The following is a 20,364-nucleotide window of genomic DNA, read 5'->3' as shown; positions in this document are numbered from 1 at the left end:
AAAACACCTGTTGCTTTTTAAATTGGTGTAATTGCTATATTTAGACAGCAGGGGGCGGCAGAGATCCATCAAAAACTAAATAAAAATCAAGTTAGTCAAAGCAACAGTGATAGAAGACCGGAAGTCATTTGATATACACAATAAAACATCTTAGCAATGTTAGTTTTATGTTTGTATCAATGTAAACACAAAATATATGAACAATCTCCTTCTCTCCCATTTCCTTTTCTTCTGTCCCCTGTCCTCTCTCCTCTCTCCTTCTCACCTCTCTCCTTTTCTTCTGTGCCCTGTCTCGTCCCCTCTCCCCTTCTCTCTCTCCTTCTCTCTTCTCCAATATCCCTCTCTTCTTCTCTCCTCTCCTCCTCTCCTCTTTCCTCTACTTTGCCTTCTCTCCTCTCATTGTTCCTTCTCTTCTCTCCTCCCCTCTCTCCTTTGTGGAAATGTGTTTTCAAATGCCGCCCTCTTGTGGTTAAAGTCCGAATTGAACCAATACCACATCACAAATACAGCCACATTTAATTCGGATGTCTTCTCATTTATTCTGTCTGCTACAGCACAATACATCTTAAAACCATGCAATTACTATATAATAATATAATTACATTTATTGAACTAATTAACTTAGTTTCTTTATTCAGATAAAAGCTCCAAATGTCCAACAAAGAGCAACACAAACTAAAACACCTGTTGCTTTTTTAATTTGTGTAATTGCTATATTTAGACAGCAGGGGGCGGCAGAGACCGATCAAAAACAAAAATCAAGTTAGTCAAAGCAACAGTGACAGACGACCGGAAGTCATTTAATATACACAATAAAACATCTTAGTAACGTTAGTGTTGTGTTTGTATCAATGTTAACACAAAATATAAGAACACTCTCCTTCTTCTCTCCTCTCTCCTTTACTTCTGTGCCCTGTCTCCTCCCCTCTCTCCTTCTCTCCTTTCTCCTCTCTCCTTCTCTCCACTCTCCTTTCCTTCTGTCCCCTCTCTTCTGTCCCCTGTCTCCTCCCCTCTCCCCTTCTCTCTCTCCTTCTGTCTTCTCCTCTTTCCCTCTCTTCTTCTTTCCTTTCCTTCTCTCCGTCTCTATTCCTCTCCTCCTCTCCTCTTTACTCTTCATCTCGCCTTCTCTCCTCTCATTGTCCCTTCTCTCCTTCACTTCTCTCCTCCCCTCTCTCATCCTCTCCTCTCTTCTCCTCTCCTCTGTCCTTCTCCCCTATCCTCTCCTCTCTCCTTTTTTCTCTCCTCTCATCTCTCCTCTCTCCTTTGTGGAAATGTGTTTGTGTTAAAATGCCGCCCTCTTGTGGTTAAAGTCCGATATTGAACCAATACCACATCACAAATACAACCACATTTAATTCGGAGGTCTTCTCATTTATTCTGTCTGCTACAGCACAATACATCTTAAAACCATGCCATTACGATATCATAATATAATTACATTTATTGAACAGATTAACTTAGTTTCTTTATTCAGATAAAAGCTCCAAATGTCCAACAAAGAGCAACAAAAACTAAAACACCTGTTGCTTTTTAAATTAGTGTAATTGCTATATTTAGACAGCAGGGGGCGGCAGAGACCGAATAAAAAAAAAAGACAAAATAAAAATCAAGTTAGTCAAAGCAACAGTGACAGAAGACCGGAAGTCATTTAATATACACAATAAAACATCTTAGTAATGTTAGTGTTATGTTTGGATCAATATTAACAAAATATATGAACAATCACCTTCTTCTCTCCTCTCCCCTCTCTTCTGTCCCCTGTCTTCTCTCCTCTCTCCTTCTCTCCTCTTCTTCTGTCTCCTCTCCTCTCTCCTTTCCCTCTGTCCCCTCTCTTGTGCCCCCTGTCTCCTCCCCTCTCCCCTTCTCTCCTCCCCTCTCTCCTTCTCTCCTTCCTCCTCCTCTGGGCGGGTCCGTTCGTTTTAGGGAGGAAAAAGCTCAACAAGCCTGTAAACTCTCAGACACCAACATGGCGGCGGCCTCCAGCCCCAGCAGCGGATGAAAAGTAAGGCGGGGGGAAGAAGCGGCCATCAAACTTTGTGAAGACTCTTCCGGAGGTGCTGCTCGCGCGCGCGCGTGTGTGTGTGTGTGTGTTCGATTTCCTGGACGCTGCTTCCTGCTTCGACCTGTTGTGCGCAAAGAGAAACACGGACTACAACAAGCGGAGGGAGACGAAGCCAGCAAGTTGCCTCCATGTCAACAGAGTCCGCGGCCGCAGAGTAAACAGCTGGTGAGTGAACCGAGGAGGACGCGGGTCCTCAGGTGAAGTGTTTGAGGGACTTTAGTGTCGCTGAGGTCTTGCGTTGAAATGTCGCCTCCTCGTCCTCCTGCTTCTCCTCTCACCGTGTGTCCTGCAGCCGCGGAGAGAGAGAGAGAGAGAGAGAGAGGGACATAGCCACGTATCACTGCACGGGCTCAACACGGGAGGACATGTTTGTGTTTATGTTTATCGAGTTGTGGGTCAGATGCAACAGTTGGAACAAAACACCCCCACTCCTCTTCTTCCTCCTCTACCTCCTGCAACCCCCCCCCAGCCCTGCAGGTGCCTGCCCTGAGTGCAGCGTGGTCGATATGGCCACTGATCATAAACAGATACAAGTGTTAACATCGATCGATTACAGCCTGATCGATGTGAAAGGTTTAAAGATCTTCATTGTCACCTCGCTCGGGTACAAAGAGGCTTCTCCCTCCAGTCAGAATAAATACAGATAAATAAACTCTCAGAAAAAACAAAAACAATGGCAACAAATAACCACAAGAAAATAGAATGAGGCATTTTTACAACTAGTCGAAAATGGTGCAAGATCAATTCATTTATTTTGCAGTACGCTTTCCTCAATACAACAAACAAGCCTTTTGATCGATTATAACTTTTAAAGTTGAATTGCCCCAAAAAATATTTAAAATTGGTCAAACTTCACTAAAGTTATGGTTTATAATATCATCAAGACCTCCAGAAAGCTTGGTCCTTGGTTTGTAAAGTTGCTGAGATATCATTAGTTAACACCTGACAATGTTGTTGAACAGGAGCTAGTGATCAAATGCATGGTCGGACGCAAGCCAAACACCAATGCACTGAGGGACCATTTGATCGAGTGCTCAAAGAAAAACAACATGGAATCATAATTTTTTATATTAAAGCAGTGGCCATTCTTATTGTCTGCTCCTGCAGAGTCTTTGATGCTGCAGTTGTGTCTCTGTTTTTCTGGGACCCCCAACCCTAGGACATGCAGTTTTTTTTTGTGGCTGTGTGTGTGTGTGTTGGGGTTAGAGCTAATGCCACTACATGCAATGCCAAGCTGCTCACATATCTATGCCTCAGCACTTGACTGTTTGCCAGCTGACAGGAGTCTATAACCCCTAAGGGCAGCGTCGTTCTCCCTGCTCCGGCTTCCCACCATGATTCACGGTGTGTGTGTGTGTGACGTTCCTGTTGTGACAGCGTTGGCACGAGTCCCAGCAGAGCCCAATGATGCAACTTCCGCTTGCCATGAACCGGTGGCACTCATCTGAGTGTTTTACCACCTGAAGATGCAGCAGGGAGGCCAGGCTGTGAGAATAACCGAGGCCGGTGGAGCAGGTCAATCGTGCAAGTTTTAGTTGCATCAGCACTGAGCTGCTGACCCACAGCGGAGGAAAAAATACTCTTCCTTGACCTTGGCTTGGCCTGACAGCCGCTGGAAAAAGGGAGTGGAATGACTGTTGCCTCCTACTAACTGTTACAGTTTAAATAAGTGGGTCATGCCTGCACTCGCTGCGGCTGTGTGTACATTGACCTCGCACTTTGTCACTGCTCCTGGTCGTTCACGGGCTCAGTCAGCTGACCAGGAGGCCGGCCAAGGACTTTGTGGCTGCCTAGGCAAAAGTCAAGTAGGATTTTTATGAGTGTGAGAAAAGCTGCAACAAGTGTGACTGTGTGAAATGTCTTCTGTAAACGATTAGTGCCGATTTTTTTAGGAAGGTCAGTCCACTAGGAGTTAACTTAAAGTTATGCTATTCCTCAGGTGACATTACAGCTCAGACATTAACTGTGTTTAGAAGGACGCCAATATTCCGATGTTAACCCGATTTAATAGTTGGAATAAGACACTGCCATGGAAACAGCATTATCTTAACCTGAATAAGATCATTCTTGGAAGAAGCATAATCAAATTAAGAAGTGGAGTATTCTGACCTTTTGTAGCAATACGTCTTAAACGTATTATAAAGCCCTGTTGAACTTTTCACAGCATTTTGCGTCATTGACATACAGCAGTTACCAAAATGCATGAATGACACATGTCCTGGGTGTAAACAAGATGGACTGTCTCATTTGCACATCTGCGTCCTTGCAGACAGCCCCCCCCCCCCCCCCCCCCCGGACACTGACAGGAGATTATTCAGAGTTCAGTTAATGTTTGAAAGCAGTTTATGTATGTTTTTTTTAACCTGGCGTTTCTACTCAATTATCCAGAAGTAACTCCCGATTTGATGCAGAGACGACTGAAGTTACAATCTCCTGAGTCAACGCTTCCCTGAAACACCTCAGTGCGTATTGCTTATCAGTCTGTTCGCTTGTCTTAACACACATTAACTCCAGGCAGACATCTCTAGCCAAAGAGCAAAAATGAGAATCTTGCAATGCAGCCAGAAAATCTCTCCAGTTACCCATTTTCTTCCTCCGACCTTTGAGCTTAGGTGTGCTGTGCCGGTAGTGTTTCCAGTCACCGTCTTTCAGTGAACCTGCGTCTCAGCTGGTTTAAGCCCTTGTTAGCAGGGGCAATGACTTTGCCCTCTCTGCCTTCTCCTCGGAGTGGAAAGAATGCTCTGTGTCTGCCGGGCTGTCACGCTCCAGGAGGGAGGCAGTCTTGTGACGTTGCAGCTGAGCCTGGCCTCTCTGCTCTGAGCCGCTAATCATACGTCCGTCTCCCCAGGATGTTTTTAACTGACCATATCAAACGATATATATATAATTATATATAAGATGTCGTTATCAAACCCTTATGACTAAAGCTGCTTCAGAGATGCACTGACATTGGGCATGTCGATGGCTTGCATCAGACTAAAAAGCTGATAGAAATGAAGAAGATTTGAAAGAGGTGTTTTAAGAGTAGAAGATGCAGACGAAAAATGGAAAACACAAATACAGCCCGATATATAGAACTTGAATTAACAAAATAAACACTATTTATTACGTACAATTTAAACATGGTTTATTCTGTAAAAAATGGTTTAAGAAATATAAACGCTGATACAAATGTGTCTGTGAAAGGCCGATGGACTCTATAGATCAATATCTTCGGCCAAAAATCGGTCGGGCTCTATTCTAATTCCCAAACTGCCCTTGCTTGTTGATGTGTGTGTGTGTGTGTGTGTATGGTTGAGAGGCATGTACTGCACAATGGTTCGTTCGATGTGAAAAACCCTCCATCAGTGAGGTCTCATGTTGTGGGAGACACAACCTACCTGCTGCTGCCGTCGGCTCTCTGCAGGCAGCAGTTGTTTTTGACACACCTCAGCAAATAAATGTGCTCACATCAACAGCAAATCAGCCAGGAGGAAAAATAGAGACGATCAACCAGAAAGGGGAAAAGTAAGCCTAGTGGAAAAAAGTTGTAATCTTCAGCTTCACTTATTTGGATTGGTGCCATTTCTCCCCTGATCTCGCTTTGAGTCACCGGTTGCTGCCGCCGTTTGCTTTGATGTTAACTTGAAAAAACTCTAAACAAGGATCCAGTGCAGTTAGGAGTGCCGGGGGACCGACACAAACCACAACAGACAGTTTGACTCGCGTAAGGAAAGACGTTTTTGATAATTATGTATAAAGTGCAAATAAAGAAGCTTTCTAAAATGTAAAAAATATTAGTTTTTATGTTTCAATTGGTGAAAAAATGGAAACTTAAGTTAATGGACATTTGTTATTGTTTCCCATATGATAAATTAAGTAATAGTAGTTAAAATAATAATTTAATCAGAAATTTATGTCATTGATTTAAAAAAATGTTTTGCAGCTTAAGTATACTCCTTTGCTTATGATTTTATTTTAATCAGATGGCAGAAATGTTTTGCTCAATTAGGACTTAAGAAACGTCATACACAACCAACAGACTATGGCCAAAGGGGGGGAAATAAATTAGTTAACCCATAGAAAACAACAACCATCTGTTGATTATCCGTCACGTCTGTTATCGGTGTGGTTTTGGCAGTCAGATACCCGCTCTGAGAGCCGTGTTGACAGCCGTCGCCTGCCCCTCGGTGAAATTGGATTTTGTGTCTGTTTATAAAACAAAACAGCTGCCAGGGTTAAACAAACACGACTGAGGAAAAGGGGTTCACCGTTGGTCTTTTTGCTTTGTTGAGGCGCTGCAGAGCGAGGGAGACGCTGTTAGCACATGGATGTGATAATGCCAGGGTATTGCACAGGCTTATCTGGAGCCAAACGGGCAGATAGACCGTGAACGCTCCACCTCTCACTCTAGAGCAAATATTGAACAATATGTTTCCTGCTCTTGAGGATTTTTTTCCTTCAGAGTAAACGTCAAAGTCCATTTTTTTCTTCCTTTCTGTGTTGTAAACCTGAGGCTGAGGGATCACTCTGACAAGTAAGGCTGGGAGTCTCCCTCGCGACAAGCTGTTAGGGTTAATTAGCAGAGTGAGGTATTTACACACCACAGTCACAGCCAACTCTGTGCACACACACTGCAGCTTGCGACATATGAGTTCAATCAGACAAAAAAACGCCAGTGGCTTTATTGTGAGTTTATCCCTCCTCAGAAAGCCACGCTCCACCTCAGGGAGGAAACACACATGAGCGTTGTTCCCTTTTCCCTCTGTGGCCGTCGAGGTTTTGTCACCTCATTGGCACCTTGTTCTCAAGTCTGGCTTTCACCACGGACGACACGTTGCGTTGACAGGTTCCAGGGAGGGCCACTTGTGCTCTTCAGATCCTCCAGAGTTACAGAGTGGCACTTAAGGCCGAGGCTGGAGCTGTGGAGGCTGACACGCAGTGTGTTTTAGAGCCTTCCACTGAAGCTCAATGGGTAACCTCACCGTCAAATAGAAGTCACCGTTTCCTTTTAGAAGATGTCGTAGTGCATCTCTGAACTTTCGAATGATCTTAAGGGCATGAATAGGAATTTTAGCACAGGTGCAGAGGCTCATATACATGTACACTTGTCACAGGAGAGGAGTAATCTGAATAATCCACCTGTCCTCTTAAAGGTCTGCATCTAAACCCACTGCTGTTGTTTATAACACGCAACGGACGGGAAACTGGAATGTTACAAATATCTCAGGATGAAAAAGAGATGCCATACACCTAGAAAGATGTCAATGGGCAAAGACGACAAAGATTCAAGAGCTTATGGAGACGTCGGTGTCAATGTGCTGTTAACAAAAACACTGCGCTTTCCAGAGCAAAATGTATCCGTCATGTTTTGCCTCTTGCATTCTGTACCCAGGTGCCACCCACTCGTCTGGATCTTAAATACATTTTCCTGTTGTTGTGAACGTTTCTGATCTGGAAAATCTCCTGCTGCGTTCCTCTTATGTGAAATGTAAACTGGGGCAAACCGAAGTTCAAGTCTGATGGTACAGTACCCTGCAGAGACATGTGTCATGCTCAGCTGCTGTGTCAGACAAGCTGCAAGTGGTTTCTTCCTGACAGGGCTCCTGCAGAAATAAGTGAGACAAACACAGCACTGTCTGTCACCCAGCATTACACACACACAAACACACACACACTTGTGCATGCGCGCACCCGCAGGACGGCTCTTTTTCCCCTGGGGAACGAGCCTCCAGGCTCTTTTGTGTGAAAGGGATGAGATCATTGTGGGGCAGACCATGGGGGATGGAGTAAGGGGTTTACAGTCACTATACTTAAATAGAGAAATCTCTGTTTCTGTTTGTGCCTGAGTCTCTGCAGCTTTTCTTAGCTTTGCCTAAGTTGAAACTGGCACAGTGCATATTCAGGAACTTGCAAGTGAAATGCCATCAACACCAGACATGTGCTAAAAATGAACAAATAGTAGATTTGGTACACAAGAATGTAAAGAGTAGGACCACCCCAGTTTTACTTATCGAAGCTGAAGAGTTTTCTTCTACCCTCAGGGGCGGTTGTTGTGCACGGCCAACCTCTGGCACGTTTGTAAGCAAGTTGAGACACAAGTGACGAGGAACAATTCTTTCCAGTGCAGGAAAACCAGAGGCCTTGACGATTGGTCCAGTCAGGCTCAGGCAGGATTTCAGGAGGAAAAGTGATCACGCATTTAATTTTGATCACCAGTTGTGACCTGTATTTAATATCTCACACATTTAATACCTTTAATGGCACATACTTGCATATTATAAGTGTTGTCATGTTACATTTGCTCCTCTGAAGTATATATTACTCTGTATAGATACTGATTTAAAAAGAATAGGCTATTGTGACTCATTACCTGAAACTTTAGATAATATCACAAACAAGTATTTGTACGTCTGCTGAGCTGAAATTACTTTGTTAAAGATGACTATTTCTGTTGTCAGTCCTAATTCATCTGATCTCCAAACGTCTGGTTCCGTTTAGAAAACTTATCACTCAATTAACAGAATTTGTATTTTTTTCAAAAGACATCCGGCATCAGATGTTTGTGTGTTGGAGATTAGGCAGTGAGATCATGATTCAAATGAATGAATGTATGGTGGTTGGTCCGATTTTGCATGGTTCAACACTAATGGGACATATTTTGAGTTAAAATCATTTTTTAATGAGCCCCAATATTGGTATCTACGAAGCTGGACCTGTCACAATTGTTTGATACTAACTTAGTAAATATCACAGTATAAGCAGCATGAAAAACAACTTAACATTGGATCTCATTGTAATAACAAATAATCACTTATTACAGTCTGTGCTGTCTGTGCACTGGAGACTCACTTCCAATCAAGGCCTTGGCTTTTTGAATTTAGACTGTGTCCACTGTGGCTGAGTAGCATTTTTCTGTCATGCCTCGCAGTGACCTTACTCCCTGAGTGTGCAGCTCAGACAAAGAGGCCTGACACTCGATCGCCGGGGCTCAGGAGTAACAGAGGAACAGGTTCTCACATGGGAAGGGAGGGGCAGAGCACAACCTTTAGAAGCTGGGGCTCGGATTACAACACAAGACTTCACGCACTGAAAATTGAAGGGACTAGTTTGTCTGCCAGTTTGACTATTGTTTTTACTGCATGACCAAAGAAGCACTGTTCTTTGCCTTAAGGGTACAACGTTTTCCTTGATGTGATTATTCTCCGCCCTGCTTTAAAAAGGCAAGAGATACTGTAAAGTTTGCTTGTATTTACAAGTCTTAAAAGCTTTTAGTTTAATACCCTGTCAGCCCCTTCTCAGTTTATGGCCACCACTATGTTTTGTTTACTTGCCACACATAATGTGATAGTGGCCATTTCAGCCGTTTTATTATCTGTCCATTTAAAAATGAGCTTCATTTTGACGTTCTTTGACTCAGACTACAGAGAACATGTCAGCAATACTAAATGTACCCTTGGAAACAGATCAATTTCCTCAGCTAGAATAACACAAGTCGTGGCTCAGGGTCGCGCTGCCTGGCATTGTTTGGGCTGGGTTGCCTTGGCAGCATCGATGTTAGCCTATCATGGGCTGTCACAGATAGATATTTGTGTGGTTGTGAGGTGTGCGGTGGAGTTGGAGGGGGCTGCCCCATTGGGGCTCCAGCATTGAGAGCATGCCCGCCACAGACGTAATGGCACTGGGTGGTGTAAAGCCTCGTAGGGAAACGGGATGACTCATTTCAGTGTCAGTGATGTTAATTTGGACTCAGTTACAGTCCAGAAAATGGCAGATACCTACAAGGTGGTGACCCTGTTCGTTGTCCCTGTCTGCACCAAAGCGATATTGCGTGACAGACGTGTATCATTGACTAATCCTACTTCTAAAGGCAACAAATAATGTGTTGTGTTGCTGCTGTAGCTCCAGTTTTCTTAGAACACAAAATGATTTTCAGAACAGCCTGCCATGTACTGTAATACTAGAGATGAATGAGTTCACTTACACATACCTCTGATGCAGTTTGTGGTTGGGTTTTTACATGGAAGCAGGTGTCAGTGGTTTCGTATGTGAGGTGCTGCAGTATTTGTCGCTTATAGTTTTAAGATGGAGTGTTTTAAGTGAGTCTCATTGGCTTGGCCAACATTTATGGGGCAGTATTCAAAGTCCAGTCAGATCCTAACAGATCTGCTGATTACTCAGGGTAGTGTTTGCTTTTCTTTTCTTTCCACGAACATTGCTTTGTTCCTTGCTGTGAGGTTTGTGGTGATCTGCGCCCCTCCTGTCAGGAAACCGTGTGACTCACAGACTTGATGTTTTTCATGCCAGCATTACCATTTTGGAGCAGATGAAAAGTAGTTGCAACTACTTTCACGACAGAGATTCAAATGTGAATGGTATGCAGCACAATGTATTTCTTTGATTGCAGATTAAGAAAATACCACAAATTACAAAGACAGAGGAAGAGGCCCATAGGGGTGATGGTGTTACTGATCCAGAAAACCTTGAGTTGCTTTGAAGATGAAAAACGGATTAAGGAGAAGAACAGAAAGATGTATAAAGGCCCTTTGCAGCGTAGAGAGAGGAGATGTATTAAGTTCCAGCTCTTCGTAAGTCAGTTTTGGTTTGACAAAGGTGAACTGTCGAGGACAAACCAACATGCCCGACTGAATAAAGGTAGAAAACATATCCTTTGCTCTCCTTACAAGCGCCTGAAGGAAAGGTCCTTTATTTTCCTCAACATGAAAATATTTATTTCTGGGAGGCACTGCACTTACATTACCTGCTAATACAAAAGAACCTGGCTTAGAATTAGGGAAGAGTTGGTGATCTCATGTTTCCTACAGCGGCACTATATGCAGTTACATTTCACTTAAGGTATAGCAGCTTTTAAACTGCTTAGAATAGCTAAGTATTAAACCTAAACAGTTGTCCCATACAAAGCATAACATTCAAGATATCTATATATTTTTTTTCTTGTATTGACTGGAAATTGTTGGCTCTGGGCAGTCTTTGCTTATCTGACACATTTGAACTGGCCTGATTCCCTCAAGGCTTTTAAAGCGGCTATAATAAATGTTTTTTATGTAAACATTTGATCAAATTAATACGTTTCATGTCATAGATTTTTCTAATCAGCTTTATAGCAGCTCTGTTATTTAGATTTTCCAGTCGGACAGCTAACAGTGTTGGTTCAGCCTCGCTGTTCTCACAGTGGCGCTTATGGCAAGAGGAGGCTGGAAAATGTTCTTAAAAACCCACTGTACCCAACGTACTGACTCCGAGCAAGAGAACGAGACAAGAAAAAGTTAGCAACTAAAGAATCAGATATTTCCCTCAGGATTAGGTGGAGACCAAAAACTGTGCTAAAAGAAGAGTAAATATTGGACTTAATCATCAAGTAGCCAGTAGGTAAATACTGTTTTATTTTTCCTCAACGTAAACGATGTTTAAACAAATCAGTTATTTCAGTGTTATTAATGTTGTTCAATATACTATAAAAACACTTGTTAGCTTATATGCCACGGGTTCAGCTCAAGTGTGTTACATTAACATTTAAATCAGGGAATAAAATCCACAGTATTCTTCTCTGAAAATAAAATACCAAAGGAAGTGTTGGAAACAGGTGGAATGCAGGCAACTGCCCGATTGTGTGCCACTAGCTGACCTACAGCCCCATCATATGTGAACAACTGGACATGGAGACAATAGAGGTCAGCAGTGTAAAAGTGTAAAAGAGAGGGCAGATTCCAGGTCCTTAGTGGAACAGTCATAATAGAAGCTGGTCCTCCCTCCAGACGTCATACTTACGCACTGATGTGAACTGGGATTGAAGTGGAATTCCAAATACAGTTTATATTAACTAAACAACCACTGTTCAAATGACATTAAGACCCAGAAACAGAATTGCTATTTATATTTTCTTGATTTTCAAAGGGTCTACCTCAGTTATACTCTTGTGAAATTGTGTAATAAACTTGTTTGCTCAGTTTTGTGAGATCTGTTCTAGCTATAAAGTGACATTAATTCATCCCCCCCCCACACAGGAAGACCATCCAGTCCCTGGCTAATAGGCCAGAGTACATTTACTGGCCAGTCTTTTGTGAGAACTCATTTACCAGTGAAGTTTATAATAAAGTGAATGAAGAGTGAAAAGAAAAATCCAGCAATTTGCTTTTGAATAGGGTTTCAGATGTTACCATGGACACAGTCTGATAATTCTCTTCAGAGCAGTAAGTCTCAACACGGCTCTTTGTGTCTGCATTGCTGTTGTGCATGATCACAAAAACAAGAGCTGGATCCAGTCTAAAGCAGTGTGGCTTTTAGATGAGGCTACATTGTATTGTCAAAACCACATCTGGAATCATTTTGAGAACATTTTATTTATGAGAACAAATAAAAGCTTTAATTTCATTGACATTCCTCAGAACGAGTAAATGTCCCAAAACAAATTGTGAAATATAGCAAAATAATAGGGATGGCCTTTTAAAAAAAAGTTAATATGTACACTACACCCACTTTGAGCATAATATTTATTTTACCTGTGCAATGAAGTTTACCCCAGACTGAGCTGGTCTCCACATCTTCACTGCGTAAAGTGCGTCCATCCCATCTTCAGCCAAGCACTTCTTTTTGTGAAAAAATAAGGTCATTCAGACTGTATTGTTTTTGCTTCCCTGAGGCTTTCTCTCAGAGTTACACGGCATGCTCTTTGATCCGAGTGTTTTACCGACATACTTTTAAAAAGGGCAATGAAAAACAGGGCCACATTCTGGGCAAATGTCCAGCTACAGTTCTTCAGAGCTACCTGGACTGTAAGTTTGGCCGTACACTTGAAACGAATCCATTTTGGCAGCTCAGGACAAAAAGGGGACTGCGTGTATCATTCAGATAAGATGCGATATCCTGGTCTAAATGATGACGATAGTTTGGTAATTTGTCCCGGAATCATTGAAAGAAATCAACCGCTAAAAGTCTAGACAAGTGTGTCAGCTGTCTCCTGGCTGAACAATATCCCTCCCAGGCAGGTAACTCCTTGCACAGCTCAAGCCAATTGATGCACTCCCCTGTACTGCAGCTCATACACACCATCATTTTCTAATGCAAACAGATTTACTTCAATCCTCACTGATTCTTTCACATTTGCCTTACATGTTTTCTCATACCTTAAACTGATAATTTGTGTTTGCATGGTTAAAACTAGAAGGGTGTGTACCTCTGCAAAATCTCAGCAGTCCCCTTATGAACCCTCTTTTAAATTCACTAGATATGGATGTTTATGTGGTTTTCTCTGAGTAATCAACGAAAAAGTTGAAAACACATCTCTTAATTTCCTGGATCCATACAAAAATGTAATGTTTTTTTTACATATTGCATCCTTCCCTTAAGTTTTGTGGTAATCCATCCAGTCCAGGATATAAATAAAAGAACTACAATGGTTGATATTACTGTGCGTCATGAAATCCAGGGCTGTCTGTTCTTGCTGTGACCCTATAAAGAGCCTTCTTCTTTTTTCTTTTTCCTCCTCCTGCCACAGCTTACTGACTCACTGGAAAACTGAACTTCCTGTGTAAGTCTGAACCATAGACTGGTCTGAACAGCTCTGAAATGGAGACGTATCTGCTTTGAGTTGAAGTTTCTCTCTCTTCTTGAACAGCCAGTGGTATTTTGGGCCAGGCTTTATAAGACAAGTGCTTTTCTTTGGCAACAGAAGCAGTATTTCTTTGCACCTTAATATATAGAATATAAATGAGATTTATTGTGTCTCTTTTATTGCACACTAAAATATTCTGTGAGCATGCCCTAGAAATAGAACATTTCTGGTGATTAAAATAGGACATCAACCTCCAAAACCTTTTGCTCTGACCATTTCATAAAGGAAATGACTGTAGCTCATCCTATATTAATACTTTTCATTAGTCAAGCTGACTTCGTGGCCCTATTTCAAGTGTTTAAAGACTTTGGTGATCTGCTCTGATTTATGCTCTTGGTGACATTTCCGAGCATTCCTCCGGGCTCACCGCTTCTCCCTTGGCTCTCCGCAGGCACCAGAGCTTTTAACTCTCCCAACATGTTTGGAGCAGTGCACTAATATACAATGACAAGAGTGTTTGTGAACGTCAACAGAGCCAGTCCCTTCACTAGCCCTTGTGTTTTCCCGCAGTTTGTTTGCTAAGTTGTTGTGCAGCAGCCTTAAAGGATCCTTTTATTTCCTTGGCCACAGTATTATTTAATTCTGTGTAGGTTTGCATGTGGAGCCAATCCCACTATCCCAAAGTGAGATGTAAGACCATTGCTTTCACTAACATGCCGTGTATAGCCTGTAGGGAGTGTTAAGTAATACACTGTGCTGTGTGACATTATTTACCCAGAGCACAGAGTTTCTTAATGTCTTCTACAAACGAGGTGCGAGAGGTTTTATTGTCTAACAGAACAAATTTACACTTGGCTGTATAAATATCGTTCTAAATTAATCCCATCTCTCTTCTGTCGCTTCCAGGTACACTTAGCCATGCTGGAGGACAAGGGTCACCGTGTGACCGACTACTTTGTGGTGGCCGGGCTGACAGACAAGTCCAAGCCCTTGGAGCAGGACCTGTCAGAGGCGAAGTCCAGCGGGCCCAAAGCTCCCATCACAGACCTGGCCGTCATCAACAGGTCGGCAGGAGAGACCGTGCCTGAGGGCTACACCTGCATCGACAGCACCTACAGCGGCCAGCCGGCCAACCTGAACCATGGCAGCCTTAAGAGCCCCGAGCTGTTCCTGTGCTACAGGAGGGGTCGGGGGAAGCCTCCCCTTATCGACATCGGGTGAGTCAGCAGTTTTGTTTAGTAATCAGGAATGTTACAGCAGCAAAATGAGTCATTATCAGTCGCTGAAAACGTGGACCCGCCACCTGCTAGTACGTTCACACGATTTCACTCTGATGGAGGCCCTTATTGTTAGCCGGATTCTGAATGGAACTTGCAGGAACTTTCAGTTTGTCACAGTCCCATCAGCTTTGATGGCGCACAACAAAACATTCTTTCAGAGATGGAAGGAAGTAGGTGTGTTAACGGCTTCATTCCCTCTGCCTTGTTTCATCATGAAGTTGTCCCTCTCTGCCACACCTCCTGGCTCCTGTCCATTCATATGAACTTTACTGCTTCCCTTTATTGTCTTATAATAAGGAACTCCATTTTGATCTCTCCCTAATCCAGTAGATTTACCTTAAGCTGCCATGGCATTTCATCATCGGGGGTTTATAACTTGTTTGCAGTAAATACAGCAGCACTATACCTCTCAATAATGTCTATTCAGAACTATGATGCAACAGCCTGTGGCTTTCTAGTTCCTCACACACACACACACACACACACACACACACACACACACACACACACACACACACACACACACACACACACACACACACCTTAGTCTTTGTCAGAAGCCTTTTTGTGTCTCCCACTAACAAACTGGAGTTTCCAGTTCATAACTGTGCTCACTCTGAAATAACCCCCCAACAAAACACACACACACACACACACACACACACACACACTCACACTCTAAGAAGAATTTAAAATGCTTCTGACTGCCTCCTGCTGTGTTCTGCATTGAATTGGTTGTTTTCGTGTGAGATTCTTCTTCTAAATGCAGCTTTAAACTGCAGAACTACACAAAACACTGCAGCTGTTGGTGCAGAGTGCACTAAAAGAAGATCATGTGTCAAGTGATGTTTTCCTTGAAGAGATTGTGCAATCCTCAAGTGTGGGCTGGAGAAAATACTACATTCAAGAGTTCACGGTCTTTCTGAAGCTAATATGTGTTGTGTTTTTAGTCGCTGAAACAACAAATCAGTCAGTCATGCAGCTTAATAAGGCAGAAAAATGGATTTCACCAGCTTCTTTATTGCTGCAGACAGATATTTAGAGACTCCCAATGTGGAATTCATGCATGTGTGGTCGATTATTAATCATGTCATATTAGTCATGTAACGATCGTTATGTGGTTTAAAAAAAACAAACATTCGTAAATGCGTGCATTTGTCACTTGCTCACTTCAGTTCCACGAGGGTTAAACTAATAAGGAAGGGGGAAGTTCATTCAAACTAGTAGGTTTTTTATTATGACATTTAATAGTATTTGTTTCGCGGTGGTTTGTTCGATAAATGTTTATTAATTGTATATGTAAATATGTGGTGGTTCTTGGGGACATTATGTGCCTGCTGAATTAATTGACATCCATCTATATACAAGGAAGTCAGTCTGAGGATGTGGGTCGATGCTGTATCACCTGTGCACCAGAGTGAATATAATAGCTTCAAGCCTGAACTTAACCTGTATCGTGTGTTTTTCCTCTCTGGACGCCTCGACTGCTCAGGCATTCTAACACAGTGAAACTTGCATTCCCAGCCCCAGGGCTGCGCAGCGTCACGACTCACTGTGCCCATTAGGACTCTGTTTTTGTTGCCTAAATGAGAATTTGCTGCCAACTGTACTCCTGGCCTCTTTAGGTTTGTCCAGAGCCCCTTTTAGAGCAAATGGAGTGTTGCAGGACTATTGTCTCTCCACTGGTTGCCCTGGACCCTGTACAAGATGAAAAATGGGTTTTGGTGTTCGGTTTTGTTTAAAGAGGGGCTCAAACAAAGGTTTTGGCCTCCCATATGGCATTGTGCAGATGGAAATGGAGGACGTGGAGGTTTTTTCATAGAAGCCGTGCAGTTGTGCAAAGATGTCCACCTTAGTGGCACAATTATTTCTTTCTTTCTTTTAGTTGTGTGAAGTTCCATAGCAGCAGTGAAAACATTTAAGCATTAATCCATATTAATGCCTAAGTATGTTCTTAGTTGGATTTCAAAATATTGATTTACTATGTCTGGAACTGGTCTGAGTCAGCTGGGAAATATGTCTGAATCACGTCATCCAATGAAGACGGGCTTCTCACCAAATCCTCAAAGAGAAACAAGAGCTTTGAAGAGAAAGTGGGCGATGCTGAACACTCATGGATTGTCCCTGTAAAACAGGATAACCAGAGATTATTTTCACTGTTGAGTCATAGCTGTGCATTTTGCTTTTTTTTTTTTTTTTTTTCCAAATCTGTTTATGGATAAAATTGTCATAAGGCAGTATTGTATATTATTATATTATATTGGACTTTCTGTCTTGGTGTCGGCTTCAAACTTGTTTTATACTGTTTACTTTCAAACTTGAATGGTAGTGCCGTGAAGAAGTTGCATCATTAGAATGCAAGTTATTTGTCTTTTGGCAGCACATCATGAAGGAAGGAAGGACAGTCTCTCTCTCTCTCTCTCTCTCTCTCGCTCTCGCTCTCGCTCTCTCTCTCTCTCTCTGAGCCACTTAACTCTCTAGAGGGCTTTGTAATTTGTGTAGGAATGATTCCAGGTCTTTGCACTGCTCGGCTATCTTCCATCTTAATTCCGCACCACTTTGAACACCTTGGCACAGCTGTATAGACTTTCTCAGAGGTTATGTCTGAGGCTACATCCATACCATGTGGCTTTAGTTTGAAAACTGCCTTTTCAACCTAAAACGATCTCCGTTCAAACAGGGGTTTGAGCTCCGTATCAGTAAAAATCCCCGTCCGTGCTCACAAGCTTGAACATGCATATCACATGACCATTCACGCACACTGGGCATGTGCGTGCCACTGTAAACAGCAAGCAGATTGTCTACTCTGCAGTTGTTTGCATAATTACAGTTAACAGTATACACAAGAAACAACAATGGTTAAAAGTAAGAGTAGGGATTACTTTTCTTAGACCGATGACGAGGTGGAATTGGAATGAAGTGTTTACAACATTTTGCCCTCACCCGGTTGTTGTCGAGTCATGACTGATAAGAACCAATCAGGAAGCAAGCACTGCCCCAAAGTTTGTAAATGACAACGGTTCCTGCAACAATTGCAAACGTATCCGTTTCAAGCAATCGAAAACTGTTAAGTAGTGTGGAGGGCAGGCTTAATGGAACCGCTGTCCCCTTTCCTTTTCCACATTATCTCCTCTTCATTCTTTATTGAGGCACAAAATGCATGCTGCCTTGTGATTTGTCAATCTTACACATTTGCTCACAGCCTGTTGTGTTCGTCAGGGTTCTGTATGAGGGCAAGGAGCGTCTGATCCAGGGCTGCGAGGTCATCCAGGCCACACCATACGGCCGCTGCGCCAATGTCAACAACAGCTCGGCCACCTCGCAGCGCATCTTCATCACCCTCCGACGAGCGCCGCCCGTCCAGCCTCAGAATTCCCTGGCAGTGACGGACATTTGCGTCATTGTCACCAGCAAAGGGGAGACGCCGCCACATACCTTTTGCAAAGTGGACAAGAACCTCAACTGTGGCATGGTAAGACTCATTTTTATTTTCTTGGCGAACACTTCTGCATCATCATTTCTAATTTGTAAGATTTATACAACTGTGTTTTGTCCTTTTTTTAGTGGGGCTCCAATGTGTTCCTTTGTTACAAGAAGTCAGTATCTGCGTCCAATTCCATCAGTTACAAAGCTGGTGAGTAAAGATCTAATCGTTTCTAATGTTCTGCAATGATAAATTCACATTTTATATCTTTTTATAATACCATCACATCTTCAGCTGTCAGTCATTTTCTGTATCTACGGAGAGATACTTTGTCTTTTGTTATTTTTCTCCCTTTTAAAGTATGAGTGTGTAGAATTTAGAGAGATCTAGTGGTGAAGTTGCATGTGGCAGCTGAATAACCCTCACCTCACCCTCCCCTTTCAAACACGAGAGAGAACCTGTGGTAGCCTTGAGTTGGCATTAAAAACTCAAAATGTGTTTAGTGTAGGTCTAGGTGTTGGTTAGAGAGGACCCGCTCCTGATTTAAATACAAAAGTATTTAAATATAAAGGGCTCATTATACGCTAGCGAAAACAATAATTTGTACCATTTAGATGATTAAATACTTGTGAAAACATCACTAGTTCATTTTCTACCAAAAGATCCCTTTCACCTTAATCTTAAACACCGAACCTTTAACACTTTTCTATTTTATAACCTGCTTTACTCAGTAATTTTTGTAATGTCATTCATCAGCTTTCACCTCCAATGCCTTTCAGATGAATCAAACGTAGTCTGCTTTCCTCCTCTAATTATGTTCCCTGCAAGAGTCACCACTAAGAGCACTTACAGTAGGGATTATATCTTCCAAACTACTTTAAAACAGGCTACTCTTTCATGTTACCGCTGCTGTTTTTTCACATTAGATAATCTAATAAATGATTAATAGAATGTGACATGACTGAAAAAACACTAGACTGACAACCTGTATGGACTGGATGCAGCGATTAGTAAAATAACAATAACATATTTTGCAGTTCATAAAATACAATACAATAAAAGATGCAGTGTCTTGATAAATAGATATGCAACAGTTAGAAATGGTTGCAGCTTTGTGTGCTGTTGCAGTCTCAGGGAGTGACACCATCATTGTTTATCTCTGATCAACCAGTAGATGGTAATAGCTGCAGCTGGCATTTCTAAATCGTTGCGTGGCCTTTTCACTGACTGAATGTTTCCCGAACAGCTATGGCCTTCAGGATAATTAATTGTGTTATACACATATAATCAATGCTCATATGAATGTGGACACACACACATGTAGACTCACACATGCTAGCTTTATCTCCTTGGCCAGTCTTTTATCTGCAAGGGGACTGTTTATTCATGTCAGACAACAGGACTAACTGCCACGACCAAGATTTTCGGGTCTGCAGGTTTGGGTACACACGTGTGAGCGTCTTGTCAGAACGGCAGCTCACCAAACAACAAGTTGAACCGAAAAGCAGAACACCTATTTCCTGATAATGAAACCAGAGTATGCAGGCAGATGATTGTTCTTCATCTGAGCTGAAAAATACTGATCTCCTTTTTCTTAGTCTTTTGAACTAGTCTTACAGAGAAATAGAGATATAATTATCGGCTGTCAGGAAGTTTGAGTTTCAATTGTACCTGGTCTTTAAACTGAAGTTGGATGAGCAATGCTGCTACATTACATTATTTGAATCCTTGAGTTTATACTCCTGTTTTTCTCTCACTCTCCAGGTCTAATCTTTCGTTACCCAGAAGAGGACTACGAGTCTTTCCCTCTGTCCGAGTCAGTCCCCCTGTTTTGTTTGCCTATGGGCGCCAATATCGAGTGTTGGGCACCAAACACACGCAACCCTCTGCCTGTCTTCTCCACGTTTGTTTTAACCATCTCATCTGGTGAAAAGGTAAGACACAGCCCGCTCGGGGACAACTCTCATAGATGGAGAATTGACAAGGACAACAGCTAAAAATCCTTTTATATAAATGGAGATTTATGTTGATTTAATTGATGTACTCT

The 20,364-nt window shown here is 42.4% G+C and overlaps 1 protein-coding gene across 2 annotated transcripts in view; it reads left to right on the top strand.

Annotated features, from left to right (window-relative positions):
* The first annotated feature begins 1,819 nt into the window (after positions 1-1,819).
* dennd4c (DENN/MADD domain containing 4C) overlaps positions 1,820-20,364 on the top strand; it is a 32,101-nt gene continuing 13,556 nt past the window's right edge. For both annotated transcript variants that reach the window (XM_053415610.1, XM_053415609.1), the window contains exons 1-5: positions 1,820-2,227; positions 14,520-14,830; positions 18,113-18,365; positions 18,458-18,527; positions 20,082-20,251. In XM_053415610.1, the coding sequence (XP_053271585.1) occupies positions 14,532-14,830; positions 18,113-18,365; positions 18,458-18,527; positions 20,082-20,251 (792 nt within the window). In that variant the 5' untranslated portion in view covers positions 1,820-2,227; positions 14,520-14,531. The remainder of the gene's footprint in view (positions 2,228-14,519; positions 14,831-18,112; positions 18,366-18,457; positions 18,528-20,081; positions 20,252-20,364) is intronic.

The sequence above is a fragment of the Pleuronectes platessa genome, chromosome 23 (assembly GCF_947347685.1).
Source record: "Pleuronectes platessa chromosome 23, fPlePla1.1, whole genome shotgun sequence".
Taxonomy (NCBI): domain Eukaryota; kingdom Metazoa; phylum Chordata; class Actinopteri; order Pleuronectiformes; family Pleuronectidae; genus Pleuronectes; species Pleuronectes platessa.
This window is presented reverse-complemented; position numbering and strand designations above follow the sequence as displayed.